The sequence below is a fragment of the Accipiter gentilis genome, chromosome 17 (genome assembly GCF_929443795.1).
Source record: "Accipiter gentilis chromosome 17, bAccGen1.1, whole genome shotgun sequence".
Taxonomy (NCBI): Eukaryota; Metazoa; Chordata; class Aves; order Accipitriformes; family Accipitridae; genus Astur; species Astur gentilis.
In genome coordinates this window covers 21332572-21351237 of record NC_064896.1, presented here as the reverse complement: position 1 = coordinate 21351237, position 18666 = coordinate 21332572, and the positions used below count along the sequence as shown (strand labels likewise).

At 39.4% G+C, this 18666-nt stretch overlaps 1 protein-coding gene across 2 annotated transcripts in view; it reads right to left on the bottom strand.

Moving 5' to 3' along the window:
* The window catches only part of CSTF3 (cleavage stimulation factor subunit 3), a 50469-nt gene extending 38911 nt beyond the window's left edge, over positions 1-11558 (bottom strand). For both annotated transcript variants that reach the window (XM_049820498.1, XM_049820499.1), the window contains exons 1-3: positions 11314-11558; positions 2624-2725; positions 2398-2493 (exon numbers count right to left, since the gene is read on the bottom strand). In XM_049820498.1, the coding sequence (XP_049676455.1) occupies positions 2398-2493; positions 2624-2725; positions 11314-11343 (228 nt within the window). In that variant the 5' untranslated portion in view covers positions 11344-11558. The remainder of the gene's footprint in view (positions 1-2397; positions 2494-2623; positions 2726-11313) is intronic.
* Between the last annotated feature and the right edge of the window lie 7108 nt (positions 11559-18666).

Here is an 18666-nt window from a genome sequence, read left to right as displayed (position 1 = left end):
AGCAATGCTAAACAAAGATTTACCACAGGCTACTTCCCCAAACTCAAGGCCGGAAAGATCTGTATATCTGAACCATCCAAGAGAAACTTTCTAGCAGGAGGAGACTACTAAGATTTCCAAGGAAAAAAGCTTTTGGAAAATACCTTCCCTATATTCCTTGTACATCTTAAGGCTGCAATATAAGAAGCCTCAAAACAATTTCTCTATCTCAGGTAGCCTTCAAAAATTAATTGATGTCTTAATTTATATTCAACCACGCTGTTAAAAGAACATTCGAGAAAACATTTCATTTTGAATTTACTCTCAAGACAGGACTGTACACATGATATACAACTTAAAACAACACTGACGACAGTGCCCAATTGTGTGAATATATATTTTTAAGAGAGGAATTTGGAAATAGTTATTTCAGCTTATAGCTATAAATAGTTACATATACTAAAAAAGGCAGAGAGAAGCGTGTTGCTTTTTAGTTAAATCGGTCACTACTCGAGTTTTGCAAGAAGTTACTGGAACCAGGAAAGAAAAGTTGAAAATATAAGTCATAACTGGTATTTTAAAAATTTGCCTTTTAAGATGAAAGATAAATTTCTAAAAAGCAACCTCTTACAGTTCTTTCAAATATAACTCTTTTCAAGTGTACCTCTACCAGAACTCTATGGTTCAGGTTTTTCCATTGTTATGAATAAGAGAATCATGTATTCCATTTCTCTTATATTTGAAGTGTAGTTATAGGCAGACACATGCACGCACACACACACACAAGTGAACTAGTGATCTTTATGCCAATTCTTTCCTTCTCAAATTTACCTTGTGTTACCTGGTTACCATACCTGCTGGGTAGAAGCTGATCTTCATTCCTTGAAGAAGCACGTAAAAACTATACCCTAGACTGTTTTAAGCTTTGCCACTGTTAATGTTTCTAAATACTACTAGATTATAAATTAGTTAAAATGTATCAATTAAGGGAGGTAATGTCTGTCAATTCATCTCTGAACATGGTTCAAGACATGAAGCCTCAGACAAGAAGCTTTACACTGATAACAGTACTTTCTGCTGAAAGATCTACAACATAGCACAGGCTGAGGTGGTCTTACGCAACTCAAATTTGAGGCATGGGAAAGATAAAGGTTTTAAATAAGCACAGAAATCAGATAACGTAATCATCAAACTAGATTCAGTTCTAAAGACTAGATCCTGTAGCAAACATTGCAGGGTACAAGAGGCTAATGGATTTGGCTGCAGGGTCTCAAAAGGAAAAACACACATCTGTCTGTGTTAGTGCATTCACAATCTCCCAAATATGTCCAATCACCAACTTTCCAACTACTACTACAAACTACTGGAAACAAAATAGTGAAAATTCTATGATATTTAATTAATATTAAATTTAGGTTGCACTATTTTGCATTGTAACATCTTACTATAAACTGCAATATAAAAATTTGTTATATTGCCATTATCCCAATTTTATTTAATAATCGTCAAAATTTACTGCCAGAACATATTTGGATACGTAATTTAATGTACAATAAAGTATAATAACTATACAATGCAGTTTTGCCACTCAGATTGCTGCTTCGCAATTGTCACATAAAATGGAAAAAAATTTAGCTATTTTTGTTTCTCATCTACAGAACAAAGGTCCCCACCCCCGTAGTTTAGCATGTAGAAGATCTGTTTCTTAAGAAAAATGTGCAGCTAGAAGATGCCCGCAAAAAAGCATGTGTATTAGTATTAAATATCAGCTACATAAAAAAATAATAAAAATACTCAGATTATACAGTGCATTTCATGGCATGTCTTTAAAGACTGTTTAAATGATCAATGCACTTAGTGGGAAGTTTTATATAGTTATGTAAACAATCACAATTTTGTTCAGATTTTTGGAAGCTAATGAGTTGTGCTAATGCATTTTCCCCAGCATTTTCATTCCAGAAATCAGCTTCCATCCCACACCCTCCCGGAAAACACTATTCACAGAAACACTCAATTCTCTAAGAAAGCAAAAAAATTAGAAGACCCAAACATTCACAGAAAGTCATTCAAATAAGTTGGTATGTATAAATAAAAAAAAAAAAGTCCTCTAAATAAATGACACGGGAGGCAATAAATTGACACGACAAGTAAATAAAAGGCTAAAGCACTCCAATACCATTGAAACGGTTTTAATGTTGTTGCAACTCCATAATGCAACAATCATCAACTCATAAAAGACCCAATACTTTAGAATTCATTTTAATCACTCCTTCATACCTATTTTACAAAATAAAGGCAAGGCATATTTAAAATCCCCTTTTCCCTAGATATTATGTGCCTATCTTACTTATGCTTATGATAGTATAAACTTAAACTCCTACTAAATGTTATATAAGAAAAAAATGTAAAAATATTAACCTCTGCTTCAATGTACAGTTTCCAGAATCTGCCAGAACTGGGGAACTGGGCAACAAGGCGTTCATAGGTCTTCCGTGCTTTGTCTATAGGTTGATTCTAAAAAATTGAAAATCAAAACAGCATTTACAATATTATGATTTATGTAAATGAATATGCTGATTTTACTCCAGAACCAAATAGTGTGAGTGGACCATAGATAAGGAAATGTAATCCTATGTCACTAAACCTGTGCCTCTCGAATGAGAATGCTCCAAGCGTCAAGGTCATATGGATTTTCTTCTAGTTTCTTTTCAGCTTTCTTCACTTTTTCTGGGACATATTCAGCAGCCTAGAAAAATTAAAAAGAAGACATAAGAGATCACAAGTAGAGTTTGAGAAGTTCTGTTCCCAGCTACAAAGTCAAGCTAATGACAGCAATCTGACAGTGTAACATTCCAGATCTCGGTTTTTATGCTGGAGTTACTAAACTGTACTTTTATCTGGAAAACAAGTTGTCTCAGTAAGATAAGGCACTCTTACCACAAGAAGTTCTACATATTTGGTGATCCAGCAAAAAGCTAGACTAAACTGACTAAATGTTTCTAAAACATGAGAAGAAGTCTGAGCTGCCAGAAAATTTATTGCACTGTGAATTTTAAAGAGTTTTATTGACCTGATACTTTTAAGATGGAAAAAGTAAATCCAGACCAATTTTTCTATTACAGACCTCAGCCAAACAAATTCAGGTTGCTGCATGAGTCATTCAGTATATGCAGGACAGTAAGTATTTTGTATCACAAGTTACAGATTTAACAAGAAAACTAGGAGATGGCAGTTCTAGCAGCAACATATACATGTTATCCAAGCACAATTTCTTTGTTAACTTTCTGATCTGTCAATCAGAGTATTCTTACAAGTTGCCTTCCTGTAGCTTTGGCACTAACTACCTTAAACCACTTTTTTAACACTCAGATATTCATATTGGAGTTTAAAAGCTTTTTTTGATACCAAAAGCTTTACCAAACTGATTGTTAACTTTTTAACATAGTTTACTACTGTAGTATAGGTTTAAGTGTTCTTTTACAGACTTGTGGAAATCTTACTTTATCATCTCCAGATTTTTTTTTCTAGATTTAACACTGTTAGCACAAAGTAGATGAAAAAAAATTACAACCTGACTATCACATGCAGACAAGCTTTAAAATACATGCTTGTTACAACCCTAAATGATACAAAGCTTTTTATTAAGCATGAAATATTGTTCTGACCTGTACTCCAAACAGCTTATTTACTAACTTTCTAAACTTGACTCATTTTCAGGCAGATGTTAGCAGTCTCAGATCACACTATCAAGTAAATTCTTGCCTTCATGAGATGTAGCGATAATAACCTATAAATTATTACTACAAGACCTTTCTTGTGAAATTTTACAAGTTAGCTACATAATTACTGTTAGAACATAAGATTCTGTATTGTATAGCATAGTGACTGACCTACTGTACAGAAAATTCTAAAAAACCCTGTCAATTGCTAAAAGATTATTTCAAGGAAATAATTTTAATTCTTAATATTGGATCTAGGTCAATGCATAGCTCTGAAAATGAAAAAGACAGTAAACAGGACAGAGAGAACTAATACTCCTCTCTGTCAAAGGTGCCATCACACACATATAAAGGGAAACTGAAGGTAACTAGATACTACAGAGGTATGCCTTCTATTAAAATTAACAAGCATCACTATTGCACATCACTCCTGAAGGAAAGCACGTGTTCCAAAAATAGAAATCCAAGGTATTATTAATGAATTTTACTGGAACACCATTTACAGTGGCATTATATGATGATAAGCTGCCAGTGAACTATTGTACAAAACAGTGACTTAAAGAAAAGAAAAAGCTGGGGCTAGCAAATGCAGTAAGCCCAAGTTACTTACAAACATCAATTTTATTTTCAGGAGTGCCATGCCCCTTTGCTTTTGTCAACCTCTGCAAATGCACTACATCAGTTGCTTGTGTTATACATTGCCATTCAACTTGATCATTTAAAAAAGCTACCATATTTTTTAATAGTTTTCAGCACTACCAGTTTTTGTGTCGGTCCTACTAGCAGGATATAATTCAAGGCATATCCCTTAAAAGACTTCAAATTAAATTTACTTATAAAATTAACAAATGATCAAAGATGTTGCAGAACTGTTGAACTGACATGTAATAGCAGCCATGCATGAAAGGGAAAAGGAAAAAAAAATCAGTAGGAGGGGCTTTACAGGAGCTTAAAGACCATTATTCTTTGATTCAGATTTTGAATCTTTCTTAGCATTGCTTAGTGCAAAGCAGTGTAGCTTGGAAGGCAAGTATCAAGTCCCACAGTAAACTAAATTATAAAATTAATTTCATTAAAAAGATCAACTATTTTAGTAGTAATTCAGTTGTATTATCTCAAACCTTTCCATGTGACACACAAAACTCAGCTGATACTGCAGTGAAACAGTTACGGCTTCCAGGAATTTGATTTCATCTATGCAGATACAGGGCAATAAACTCAAAAAGGCTGAAATAAATTAAGCTGGTGAAAAAACAAATGCTGATAAGATGCATAATCATAGCAATCCTACATTAATTTTGTACATTTGATACAGGACTCCTAACACATGTAAGTAGCATAATAATGTTGTTCATTCTTTTATTGGAAAAAACCAAAAAAACTTATTTCCTAAATTTGCAAATATTCACTGAGCAGCAGCAGATAAAGTGTCCATGCAGTTATACAAGACAAAAATTATAGGAGCTCTACAGAATTGAAAATAACAATATGACCAGGGTTTTAAACCGGACTACTTGAAATTGCTTGTACCTTACATCGTATGTAAGAAAACACCGAACTTCTGAAAGCCAGTGAGCACTCCTTCTCCTGTCCCTATCCATCTTCAGGACAGATAAAAGCCATCCACATTTCAGAGAGGCAAACCAGTGTCCTGGTTATATCTGAGTCAAAACAAGGCCTCATTACATTGCACCTTCACAAATAACCACTCCTACTATATTGGAGAAATCAACACGTAGGATTTCCAGTCTGGACCATTTTGCCAGAACTAGGAGTGTGAGCAAAGATGCATTCAGTGACACATCAAACCTGTGAGAACATCTGCAAGCAAGCAACAAAAGGGAAAAAGGAGCTTGACTTTTAACCTAGCTCAACTATAGCCAGAAAGACATTTGATCCCAGTTTTGAAAAATGCATGTTAACTGCACTCTGTGCTCAGTTCTGCTGTTATCACAGTTCAAGGGTATGTGGCTTTTGATTATGTATTTTTAATTGTACTGCTTGCACAGCAGCCAATATCTAACACTGTGAATACTTAATTCTTGGGTGTTTGTTCACTGCCATGATCCTGCCCCTAGATAAGCATTTTCAGTCCCTTCCTCTGGTTAACAGAGGCACTTAGTTAAGCTCATCCTGTAACAAGCCAGTTCAGGGAGTTAAATCAGCAGAAAAATAATCCTATTAGAAAAGTGATTAACTTTCTAATGGTTCAGCTCCTTCATTTCAGGATCAGATGTGACGCAGAATAAAGGATGCAAAACCATACAGGACTTCAGCAGTCCAAACTCAGATCAGCTTAAGCTACCATAAAACCACCTAATCAGATAGATACTGGCTTTTAACTTCTCTTTACTGCCTGAAAAAAAAAAATGTTGCAAAGAATTGTTGCATACGAACTGGAAAAAAACTTTTTTCCTCCGCTTTTGATAGCTGTGTTCAGTACAACTCCCACATAATTGGGCTTCTATCCCACAAACAACCCCCTGAAGGTCACAGAATTATTTTAGCACTTGAGGTTCCATGTCCACAAGTATCTGTTTTATTACCATCTAGTCTGACTCACAGCTTCCCTTTTATTATTTATGCACAGCTAAATCGCAATGGATTTTTAGTTTCACATATACTAAGTGTGTAAAATTATCTTTATGATCTGTTTCCAGAATCTGAAAAGACCTAAAACCAAATTCTCCAACAAGTCTAGGAGCTCCTTCCTGCAAAATACATCAACTGCACATAATCCAAATTTGAATTCAGAAAGGATGTCTGAGGGAACAAGAACAGAAGAAACAAAGCTGGCTTTTAGTATTTACTAGAAATCACCTACAAGGAAAAATTACTGGTTTACACCTTACTGCTAAAAGCAACAGTCAACAGTTTCCCCAGGCCTCTGAGAATCAACCCTCATGACTTCAAAGTGCATAAGAAAAATACCTAGCCGAACGCCTCTTTCAACTATTCGCAGCACCTAAGGCACCCAATTGCTTAAAGCATCCTCCTGTTTCCACAAAAGGATCTCTGCAGTGAAAATGAAATTTATTTAAACAGCTGTTCCATCTGTGAAGTGGCCAGTTTAAGATGCTTTAAAAACTACCACTAATTATGAAATGAGAACTTCTACAAACACGACATATAGGCTGTTGTACACAAAAAGGCAGGAATTTTAATGGCTAGTTCAGTCAAATTGGTTCAACATCCAAAAGGAGTTTTATGTCCATTAAGATAGAAGTTACTGTTAGGAGGTTTTGGCTGGCTGTTGCACAGTTTAGCATAGCCTGGACTGTAACAGACCCAATGAGTATAATTTCAAATATATTAACATGCAACTTAACAAGCACTGTTAGTTGTCCAGTTAGGTTAATTTACAGGTTTGTCCAGCCTAAGTTTTTTTTAAACTTAGTTAGAGTTGTAGGTGCACAGAAGTTTTAAAATCCTTTCTTCAGTACACATCCCTTCGTTACACTAAAGTTACACCTTATCAATCCTTGCACTTTCTTAAATCCATTTTTAATGCCTTGTCTTCTTCCCTTCTAGCACTAAGTCAATTCACCTGTGAACACAACCTTGAAAAAAATTTTGTCCTTTAAGACTGGGTCACTATCAACAGATATAACCCAGCATATTAATTTTAAGTAATTTAAAAAGGATACTTTTGTAAGTACTGCCCCACCCCCCAACATAATCTTGGTGGTTTTCTATCTCTGAACAAATCAAGAGGGTTTTAGTAATGATTACCGTTCTTTCCTCATGAGACTATTTCCCAAATGTTAGCAGTTAGACATATTTTCTGCTTTATCTTCTGCTTAGTATACCTGGAACTTACTGACCCTGGAAACACAGCTAAAATACAGATTATTAAAATTGTGTAAAAATTGGAAAAAAAACCCACTGCATTACCAACTCAAGTCTTCCTCCACCAATCCTGGTGTTCATTCTGTTTACAACCTGTTCCTACAGTAAATGTAAACAGTGACAGTAAACCCAGTTTTACTATATATAAAACAACATGCTTTTAGGGGAGTTTCTTTCAAATGGCTCCTCCTAATATGTTAAACCCACATAATCTTGCAAGAATAAACTTTTGCTTTCAGTACTGAGCTCAGTGACATCTATTTTTAAAATATGAAGCTAAAGTTAACTACAATAACATTTATTATTGCATTTAGAATTCAGAAACTTACATGATGCACTGGATCAGACACAAGGCATGAATGAAAGGAAGGAGTAGAGAGGGACAAAAGTACCAGTAAGAAACTGGAATAGACTGCTTTAGAGGTCTTTTTTTATAGTCACAGAGACAATACAGACATCTTTTTTTTCCTACCACTCAGTCTTGGACCAGATTCGTTTTCATCTGAAGTAACATGCATCACAGATTGGGGTACATATCTTAGAAACAGTTACAGGAAGCGTGAAATACAAATTCTAGCCTTAAAAGATTAGAAGGCAACTAATGCAGGGGCAAAGCAAATATTGCATCAAGTCTTCAGATAAAATTGATGCCTGGCAAATATATATTTATTAAGTGGAGAAGAATAGTGGTTCTGCCGTGGTAGAAAGAGGCAAAGAGCACAACAAATTTAGGTCTTGTTAGAGAGAACATGAAACAACCACAACTGCACTGTACCTGGTACAACAAAGCCTCCTAAACCCCAGCTGGGTCTTTAACCTTACAATACCTTTGCTCTCCCACCCTCCCTACATCCAACATTCCACTCTGTTCTTCCTTCCCACACTACCACAACTTCGTACTTGCTGGAGACAGCATAGCAATTTGTTATTCACCTGGCTGCTTTTGGAAGTCCTCTCCAAACCCTAAGATCTGGGAAGCAAGCAGACACCTCTGTGTGTCAGTGAGTCAGAGCTAACAAAGCTGATTTGTCAAACATCTTTAACATTTGCATCATGCACTATCATGTGTACATCTTATGCACAACATCGATGCATAGTAACTGTACAGTCACTCCCTTATACTGAACTATGTGACAGTCAATGAAAATGACACCCAAAAGCTCAGAAGCTGGTCGCAGAAGCAGCAGATGAAACCTGGAATAGGAAAGCCAGATACAATCCAACCTCTGCTTAGCTTCGGCTTCCCACAGAAAGAAACATTTAAAACCATAAGAATACTGTACATGTAAAGAAAGCCCTTCAGGTAGCACTAGGTTCCAGTATATAGCAGCTGCAGTGCAGGGAAGGGAGCAAGGCACAACTGCCCCATCACAATGCTTTGCTGTTCCTCCTTCCACAGAGGCCCAGTGAATTTAGGTCTATCATGCTCTGTAAGACCACAGTTAGACTGGCATCAACGCTTACTTAAGGTACACCTGCCTCACCACACGAGTGGATGTGCGGTAGCCTACGGTGCAGAAAACTTCGTGGTAGTATTGCTAAAGACACTGATATCAAATTATAGCCTATCTTAACATTAGGAGTAAGAAACAGAAGTCTGCCAGGGTAAGAAAAAAATAAACGTAGAGGACAACTTAGTGACACTGAAAAAAATTGATGGAAGGGCTGTAACTGACCACAACAAAATTAGAAAATTCTAGAAAACCAGAATCCAGAGGCCTTCATGAAGGGGATGGAGTAGGAAAAAAAATAATTTAACCCAACCTATAAAAAAGCTGGGTTTTTAAATTTTTTTTTTTTTTTTAATTTAAAGTGCACCCAATGTGAAAACAGTAATCACAATGGGTAAAAAGGATGAACCTTAATACGGATTGAAAACACAAAATCCAAACCATATGTTAAACTACACGCTTTACATAGGCTGCAAATAACGATTTGCAATTTTTTGAATGATAAAACCCTCTGTGATATGATGTCACAATATTAAAGCTGTTACTTTTCAGAATAACTTTTACTTCAGTATGGAGACAATAACTCAAGCTTTTGCATATTAAATTCTCCCTTGCAAAAGAAAATAAAACCTAAGTCAGCACTGGTTTTCTTTAGGTTAAATAGTAACATATTACAAGCTACAGAAACACACTACTTTAACCAGCAGTTTAGTTACGCAATTTAATGTCAATGTAATTTTTAAAAAAAAAATATACTGGAGCAGGTAAGCTCAAATGTGAAACATACTACACATGGATAGTATCAAAATGTTATTGTAACATATTCTTACTTCTTTGTAACCATCTACCTTGTGATGAAGTAAACCATTCTGAAGAATCTGTTGCTTAAACATAGTAGAAGTATACTTATTAACCTGACCAGCTTTGCGCATACAGGCTGGTAATTCATAGGATATTTTCCTAATGAGACAGAAACCGTGCATTTTACATTCTGAGTACTTCTCTTTCCTAAGCCCTCCCCTCCCCCCAAATAGATGATCTTACAAAGAGTTTACACACCACCGTTTCAGAGTAGAGGCCCAGACACACAAAAACATAACCTGTTTTGTAAAGAGACTGACATTCTTCAAAGAAAAGCTTCTTAAGGGAGCACTAAGTCATCAGCTTAATTTCAAGTATTTTTGTAGGCTACATTGGCCACTAAGGCATGCCACAGTGTTATCAATCACTCCTCCCCCAGTCAGAAACTTTCACCCCCCACCCCTTCAATTAATACTGATTTTAAACATAGCTCTCACTACTAAAAAGACCTGTTTAGAGAAATTCTGCCAGTAAGTAGGAGATAGGTCACGGTAACACCAGATTTAAAAAGATGACATACAATAGTCTGATTGCACCTGCCTAGAAAATAAGAAGTTATGATAAATACATATATTAGCATATTAAAAAACCCAAGCCAAAACCAACTGTAGTTATTCTCCCCCCCCCCCCCGAGCAAGAGCGCTGTACCGCAAAGAAGATTCTTTATTAAATAAGCATACTTTTATGGTTTCTAATTTAAAGATGTTTTAATAATGCCTTATTCTAGAGGAAAAGGGTATTGTTAAAGAGGGACACAACCTTATAGGTTAAGCATGTATGTTCAGCAAACGCTCACTCCACAGAACACTGCAAATGTATCAGTGTAAACAGCTTATCCGGCTTTCAATTTTCTTCCGGAGTGCGTGTAGTCAGTGACCACGAATAAATGAGATCGGGAAAGCGAAGCTCACTGGAGTGTCTATTGTCCACCTCGACCTACGTTAAAGTTCGCTTACCAGAAACGCGAAGGCTGAGACAGACATAGTTTTCAGAGCATTACCGGTTTTACCGAGAGCGGACAGCGGGAGCGGCTCCGCGCACCCCCTTCGTTCCCCCTCGCAACGCTTCGCTGACGGCATAAACTCGCGTTCCTCAAAATGGGTGTGTGCGGCGGGGGAGGGGAGCCCTTCGCCGACCGCGCCGCCGAGGAGACCGGCGGGGCTTACGGCCGTAGGGAAGAGGCAAGGGCCGCGCTCCCGCACCCCGGCCCCGCTCCCCTCAGCCCCCGGGGCAGCCCGCGGCGCGGCCGCCAGCCCGACGGCAGCTCCGGGCGGCGGCCGGCCCCACACGCTGCGCCGTACGCTCGGCCCCGCCGCCCCGCCGGGGCCTGCCCAGCGCCGCCGCCACCACCGGCCAAGCCCCGGACGGGGCCACCCCCCGCCCCGCCGCGGCGGCCCTAGCCCCCGCTATTCCCCTGAGGGAGCGGCCTGCGACCTAGCCCTCCTCCTGCTCACCTGGTCGCCGGCCGCTCCCTCTCCGGACATGGCGTGTTAAAACAGGGGCTGGGGCACAGAGGCCCCAAACAGATTAAAAGACCCTTTAAAAAGCGCCCGGCGCTGCCGCCGCCGCCACGGGCAGCTCCACCGGCCGCGCCAACCGCTGCGGCCCGGAGTCCCAGCAGCGCTAGCAACAAAATGGCGGCTCAGCCCCTCCGGTCCGGCTTTCAGCGGGGGCGGGGGGAGGAGCGGCGCCGCGCCGCGCCGCGCCGCGCGGGGGGCGCTGGGAAAAGCCGGGGGCGGCGCTGAGCCGCCGCCGTCGTGTGGCGGCGCGCGGGGGGAAGTGCGTCACGGCGGCGCGCGGCTCTGGGGCGGAAGCGGTCAGTGAGCGCGTCCCTGAGGGAGGCTGCGATGGCGAAGGGGGTGCGTCGGCGCGGCACCCGCGGCGGGGTCCTGCCCGGCCCGGCCTTGCTCCGCGGTGTTGTGGGCGGCAGGCCTGTCTCCCGCCGCGTAGGGGCAGGGTGAAGCGCTGGGACCCGCCCCGGAGCCGCGAGCGAGGCGCTCCCTGAAGGGCGGCCAAGTAGAGCCCTGGGGGCCGCGGTAGCCGTAGTCATGGCGCTCGTAGGGGTCGCAGTGTGGGCCTTCTCTCCCATCGCTCGGTCCCCGTTTCCTGGCGGACAGCTTGCTGTTGAAACTCTGAAGGACAGCGGGCAGAAACTGGGAGGTTTTGGTGACCCGTAGCCCTGGCCCTGCGGGCTCATCATGGCCTATTTCCTTAACGAAGCGTTGCCTCTTGAACAGTCACTTCTTTGCAGCAAGCCGACACTCTGCCCTTGGTGAGGAAGCGTCAGCAATGTCTGCTAGCAGCAGACCCATCCCTTCCAGCTCACAAGAGCTCTTGTTAATCAAGGAAGCAAGCTCACAAGACAGGCTAAGAGGTCGTTGTCTCAAAAGACCTCAAGGACACAGGAGACAGTTCCCCCTATATCTGCTTAACTTTATTTACAAAGTAATCGCCAGTCCATTCGTGAGAGAAGGGCTTTGAACCAGCCACTGCAGAGAAACTGCTGTATGAAACAAATTCATTAAAGGAGGCTTGACAGATACCAAGGTGAAAGCTGACTTAGCTGCCTTCACAACAGCAGTGTAAGTGTTCTTAAAATTGTATAATACAGTCACACGTATGCAGAAATACTTGCAGTAACTTGATACTAGCACGCTTTGGGTTCCTTTCTGCTTCATCTTCCAAAAGTCACCCTCTTAAACCACAGTAATGTGTGGAAAGAGGACATAAGAGAAGCATAATATGCAGTCTTTTCTTCTGAAGCTTGACCCCTGCCAAAAAAGGGAGCAGATAGTAAACACTTGACCAATCTGTGGAGTAGTATTTTACTTCTCAGCATTGAAGAATTTTGATTGTTATTCTTCAGAAGTGAAATACAAACATACCTATCAATTTGTGTTGGTAGATATGCTGTCCTGTTCTCCGATTTCTTAGAGAATAGTGATTCTACGATACAAGGCTAATTTGTTATTTCTTATGGGCTATTTCTTCCATGTTACAACAGACTCCATTTTGAAAATACTTGATATGTGAATACAATTTCTTTCAAAACAATCTGCATTTCCAATTCATCAGTGTAATGTTTTTCCATTTCCCATCCAGGAACCAATTCCTTGTACAATGCTTAAAGCAACACTGGTGAAACTTCTAATTAGATAATACATGTGTTACTTCATGTCTACAGAGTGTCAGCTATCTAAGTGGCCTGGTTGAAATTTTGTTCTAGTTCTTTGTTTTTTTTGTTCAAGTATATTTCTATTCTAATTTTAGCTGCTTATGGTTTTGGGATTGCCGCCTTCAGTTTCATAAATTGATAAAGGTGATTTTGAATGATGACAGCATCAATGACATCTTGCCTGTCCAATAGAATGAGTTAGTAAAGAGCAAATTAAGTGATGCCTAATGCCATTAAGACTTTTTGCTCCTTACCTCCTATAGCCCCTCACCCCACATAATAAAATAATATGCTGTCTCTTAAACTGGTGTTCTTGATTTCTGTAATTCCATGCATAGAACAGACCTTGGGCAAAAGCCCAGCTGCTGTAAATACAAGTAGTGCCTATTCCCTTTCTGTCAGGTGTTGCTCTGATAGTTTGAATGAACTGCAGCTCTAATACATGGTCTTAACTCTAATGTGTTAGTTGGAGAAAATTAAAAGAAGCACTAACATACAGAAAGAAAACTAAATTTTAAATTCTTATTGATATGTTGTACCTTACCACTTCAGCCCTAGTAGCTTGCCTTGTTTTGCAGTTAAATGTGAACTTTTTCACAGCTGTGTGGTAATGAAGGTGTTTATGTTTTGGTGTGAATCTTGCTCGGGGCAGTGTTACTTACAAAACCTGTGTGGAAATGATAGGTTATATTTCAAAGTAACTTTGAAAATGTTTCCTTGTCTTGAATTTAGAGTTTAGATATGAAAGTGTTAGCTTAACTCAAGTTTTGCTGCACTGTAACTTAAATTTGGGCCTCATACAAAAGTCCACTGGCTTGACTTCAGTAGTGTTTTAAGTTTGTTAGTCAACCCATTTGAAAGGCTGATTTGGAGCTTTCTTGTTGATGGTATGAGAGCAAATAATGGTGATGCAGCAGCTAAGCTTACTACAACTACTTAGGTGCTAATTCTTCCTGCATAGCTCAAATGCTGTAGTAGAACGTGGCTGTTCTTTCCCTTCCTTCTGAAGCTGCATCATCTCGAGTGGAGTAGCTCAAGGCTTCTAGCCCGAGGTAACTGGAGCAGTAAGGACATGATTAGAGGCCTGTCTGCTTGGGAAGGCTGCACTTTAATTTTCAGATGATTTGTGATATCAAAGCAACAGGACATTGCTAATATGTACTATGCTGTAGTGATTCATGCTTAGTTCAGTAATTGACATGAAACTTAATGGCAAGCTATGAGTTAACAAGTAAACTATTGTGGATTATACTGCTCTGTGAGTGTTGCAGAAATTGAAAACAAATCTGAAACTGAACATGAATTGAAGACTACTATACCTACAGTTCAGTGGTACTTAAATATTTCTGCTTGGAAAAAAATAGAAAAAAAATATGTGTCACTCAAAAAAAACCAACAACAAACCTGGAAGAAAATGAGATCTTAAAACAAATAGAATGTTGAACCTTAAAGCCTGCCCGGCCAAGATCTTGCCAAACTGTAAAGTGGAACAAACTTGAAAGGAAACTGCTTTCACAGAGTTGGGACAGTGGTTATCAAATACAGCTGATGTATGTCTTCCAAGTGATTTTAGCTGCCACAGCAGATTATTTTTTAATACTAGTTATGAAATTGCAGGTTTTGTGCAACCTTTTTAGTGCAACTCTATGACCACTAAAAATATTGTTCAGAAACTTTTTTTTTTTGAAAGAATTCAGTCACAGATATAATTATGTCTACTCAATGCTAGAGAGAATGTTTACAGCTCTTTGATTTGAGCTGCCCCGTTAATTTCTATGTGTTAATGCTGAATCTCAAGCTGCCTTTGAATGCAGAGGATGCTGGGAATTGTCCTCCCCACTTCATCATAGTATTATTGGAGACTGTGTCACCCCTCCTCCGAGATGGATTTCAGCATAGGTAGGGTGAAGAGAGGTTGACCTGACAACTGAGAAACCCTGTCTTGCTATTGGCCAGGGTGATGGTGGGCCCTGTTGTTTCCTCAGCGGGGAGTGTTGCAGTACTGGAGTACCCCTATAGAGCCCCTAATCCATCCTTTTGTATTCTAAATTGACATCACAATGGGAATTCTGTGAACTAAAAAAAGAAGGTAGTCTAAATTTCTATTCCCATAGGCCATAATTAAGAATTAAATTCATCTTTCTGCCAGACTGGTTTTGCTCCCCATTTGACATCTACTGGTTTAGAGTGAGGTGTGTCTTGCTAATTGGTGGCATCAATGGCAAAGAAGAGGAAGGAAGCAAAACGCCAGCTAACAAGCTTTGCTGAGTTTGTTTTCTTGGGCTCTGCACTGGTACTGCTGGAATTTGTAGTGAAGAGTGAAGCAAGCAGCTGGGGGGATTTGGGTGATGATGAGGAGAAGGCAATAGTGCTCAGATGAAAATGGTATCCTGTAAGGATCTTTCAGCTGACAGGAACGTCAGTGTCTGAAACTGTTTGCATGGGTATGTGACTGGTAGGAGCTGTGGCACCGGATCTGTTGTCTGAGTAATATTCTCTGAAATTAGTTTCTTTCTGGGCATTTTCTCACTCTGATCACTGTGTCACTTGCAGCGCAGTGCTACAGAGAGTCTTTCTTTGCTCTAAATATATGATTTACAGGTGCTGAAGTAGGAGACTGGACCAGTGAGCTGCTTGCTCATTATGTGAGACTCAGACTGATACATGCACTATGGGGTTTGGAATACAGAAGACCTTCGTATGTCAAAATGATGCAGCCTGCATATTGGATCTATTGCTGCTTCTGTGTTGCTGGATCCAGTAGTGGTCTTGTTTATCCTTAGTAGTTGGGGAGGAGCTGTCTTATTTTGTTCTAGTTCTGCCTTGTTTCCAATTCATGCTTCTGTTGTCATCTTTCCCATTTGACTGCTGTAGGCAATCTGCGCAAGAAAGGCATGGTAGGCATACACTGTGTGCGTTGTTCCAGCTACCAGTGTCTGAGTTGCTGGTGGTGATCATCCCAGTAGAGGTTTATAATATGGAAAGTGCAGAGAGGGTCATGTGTCATGAAAAGTGTCTTATGTCTAGATTACAGGAACAGAAACATAAGTTATGACAGGAATAGCAAAGGATGAAATTCTGTGTCCCATGTTACCCAGTGAATTTGGCTTCATGGTCACAGTCTGTTATGAAATTAAAAAGAAGGGAATCAGTGACATGCAGTGGCAAATGATATGGGTGCAATGCAATGAAAGGAAGTTTCTTTTTTTTGGAGAATAGAGAGAAATTTGTCAGGTTTTAAAATTAGTGTATTTAAGGAGTGAAACTAATCTAGAAATTTAGCATATAAAGTGAATGGATTAGTGAATAGTAGAAAATAGTTGTAGTGGATTGCATAGTTGCAGCAATGTATTTTAATAGTGTAATAAAATGTTAAAATTATGAATTTAATTCTAGCCTCCTCAACATAAATTCATTTGTTTGAACTGGCCATCATTTAATGTTATTCAACACAGTTTTGCCTCATTTATTTTTTGTCAGCAGGTGTTCAGCTTTCCACGAAAAGTATAAGCCACATGTAGACCAAACAAGCATTTTCTAAATCTTGTTCTGTTTTTACTCCAGCGTTCTTTCCCAGTATAAGTAGTTGTTCTCTTTCTATAACACTACTTGGTGTTGTGGATCAGTATTAGTATTCATCAATGTTTATTTATATTACCTTGTAGATTCTTTGGAAAATTTACCTTAATGAAATGAAATCTGAAGCTGGATATCTGTTTAAAACTGTATTTTAATGATGCAACATTAAGCAGTGAAAATGGTGCTGAAAGTTGTTTAAGCCAACAGCTGGATATCCTCAGAGGCAGGGTTACATTTTTTTCTTAAGATTTGTGGACAGATATTTATGGATGTACCATTTATAGTCTACATACAACGAGTTCTACATGTTCTGAATGCTCTGGGTGTATAGTATGCGTGCAGATCAGTTCTCCACTACGTGCACAGTCAGTCTTGCATGTCCAGCAGCCATTCCTATGGCATTCCTGCATGCCTACCGCCAGGCTGCAACAGTGTCCAAGTGTCTGAAAATCAGAGAGAGACTAACATTCTCCAGTTCTGCCTGGACAAAATTTCCAGGCAGAAAACCAGAAGAAATCTAGAAAAACTCAAACTGCAGAACAAAGTTTAAAAAAAAAAAAAAACAAACCACCAACCAACCCAGATAAAAAATGCCACACAAACAAACAAAAAAACAAACTAACAAAAAAACCCCAGCTGAATAATGCTATTTGTGTACTGGCTTAAAGTGGAATCCAAAACAAGCCTTGCTGCTGGAGGGATAAAGATGAAGTAATGCACGCAGCAGCACAGTTCACTAATTGCGGTGTTCCCAAATTTTTGAGTGTTTGACTTTGTAACCTAGTTAAAAATCTGTTTAATGACCACTGCCATGGCTGGATCTCTTTTTGCTGCGTGTCCCTGTTGGCTTGTGCCCACTCTGTGTCCCCAGCACTGTGACTCACCCGGGAGGTGGCAGACAAACACCACTCTGTCTCGGCTGGAAGTGTAGCGAGGGGACAAGCAGCACGTACCTGGCAGCTGCCCAACAGAGAAAATGGCATGGCAGTAACTTCAGGTCTTTTTATGTCTAGATTACAGGACTTTTTCCTGCCACATTACTATTTGACATCAGAAGCGGCTTTCTATGAATCCTACTGTGAGTCACAGCTTACAATGATGAATCATTTTTGAAGTATTTTAACTTTACTGTATTTCAGGAAAAAGTCGTGAGCATCCCGGTATTAAGGGTATTAATACTCAAAGGTAATAATAAGCACAGAAAGTAGAAGCATATGGAAGGAAAATAGAGGCATCAAAGGATGATCTGAAATCAAAGAGGGAACTTGCTAGTATTTAGCATAGCAGTCATCATGCAACAAATAAAAAGGAGAACAAAGTGAGGTGGGGCAGAACATAGTTATTTGTAATTGGTGTTGCACACTTTTGCATACCAGTATTCAGCCTCAGTTGTTTTATAGTGTATGCTTATTCTGGTTATAAATACACAGACAAAGCCTTTTAAAAACATAGTGTTGATTGCAGTTATTTCTCACTTAGGATCAGTGATACAAAATTTAGTGTTAATTGTGATTATCTGATATAATACCGGAGTGCTTCCAAAAATGTTAGTGATTAACAGCAGATAAAAATTGACTATCTAAGCATAGTGTTGCTTGCACTGAATTGCCTTCTACTTGGCTGAATAATGCAATCATAAGATGAGGGTAAAGTAAATTTTTAAGACATTAGTTGCTATTCATTTTCATAATGTATTAGAATACATAAACACAGAACGTCACAGGTTTCCACCTCAGGCTGTTTTGGGTAGAACTCCTGTTTTCTTAAATACAAGTTGTCCACAAACTAGTAAGTTCACCCTGCTGACATAAATCCTACCTATTCAAGTGCTGTGTTTGTGCAGCCTAGAGAAACACAAAAGGTGCAACTGGCCAACCAGTCCACCTGTAATGGGGGTGGGGAGGTTGCTATGCGACTATAATATTTGATGCTTTACTTAAAAGCTCGGCTCCAGGAAACAAGGGTTTACATAAGAATCAATCAATCTTCTTTCTTCTAAGTCAGTTTCCTTCTATTACAAAACAAAGCTTGTTTGTGTGATCCAAGTACATGG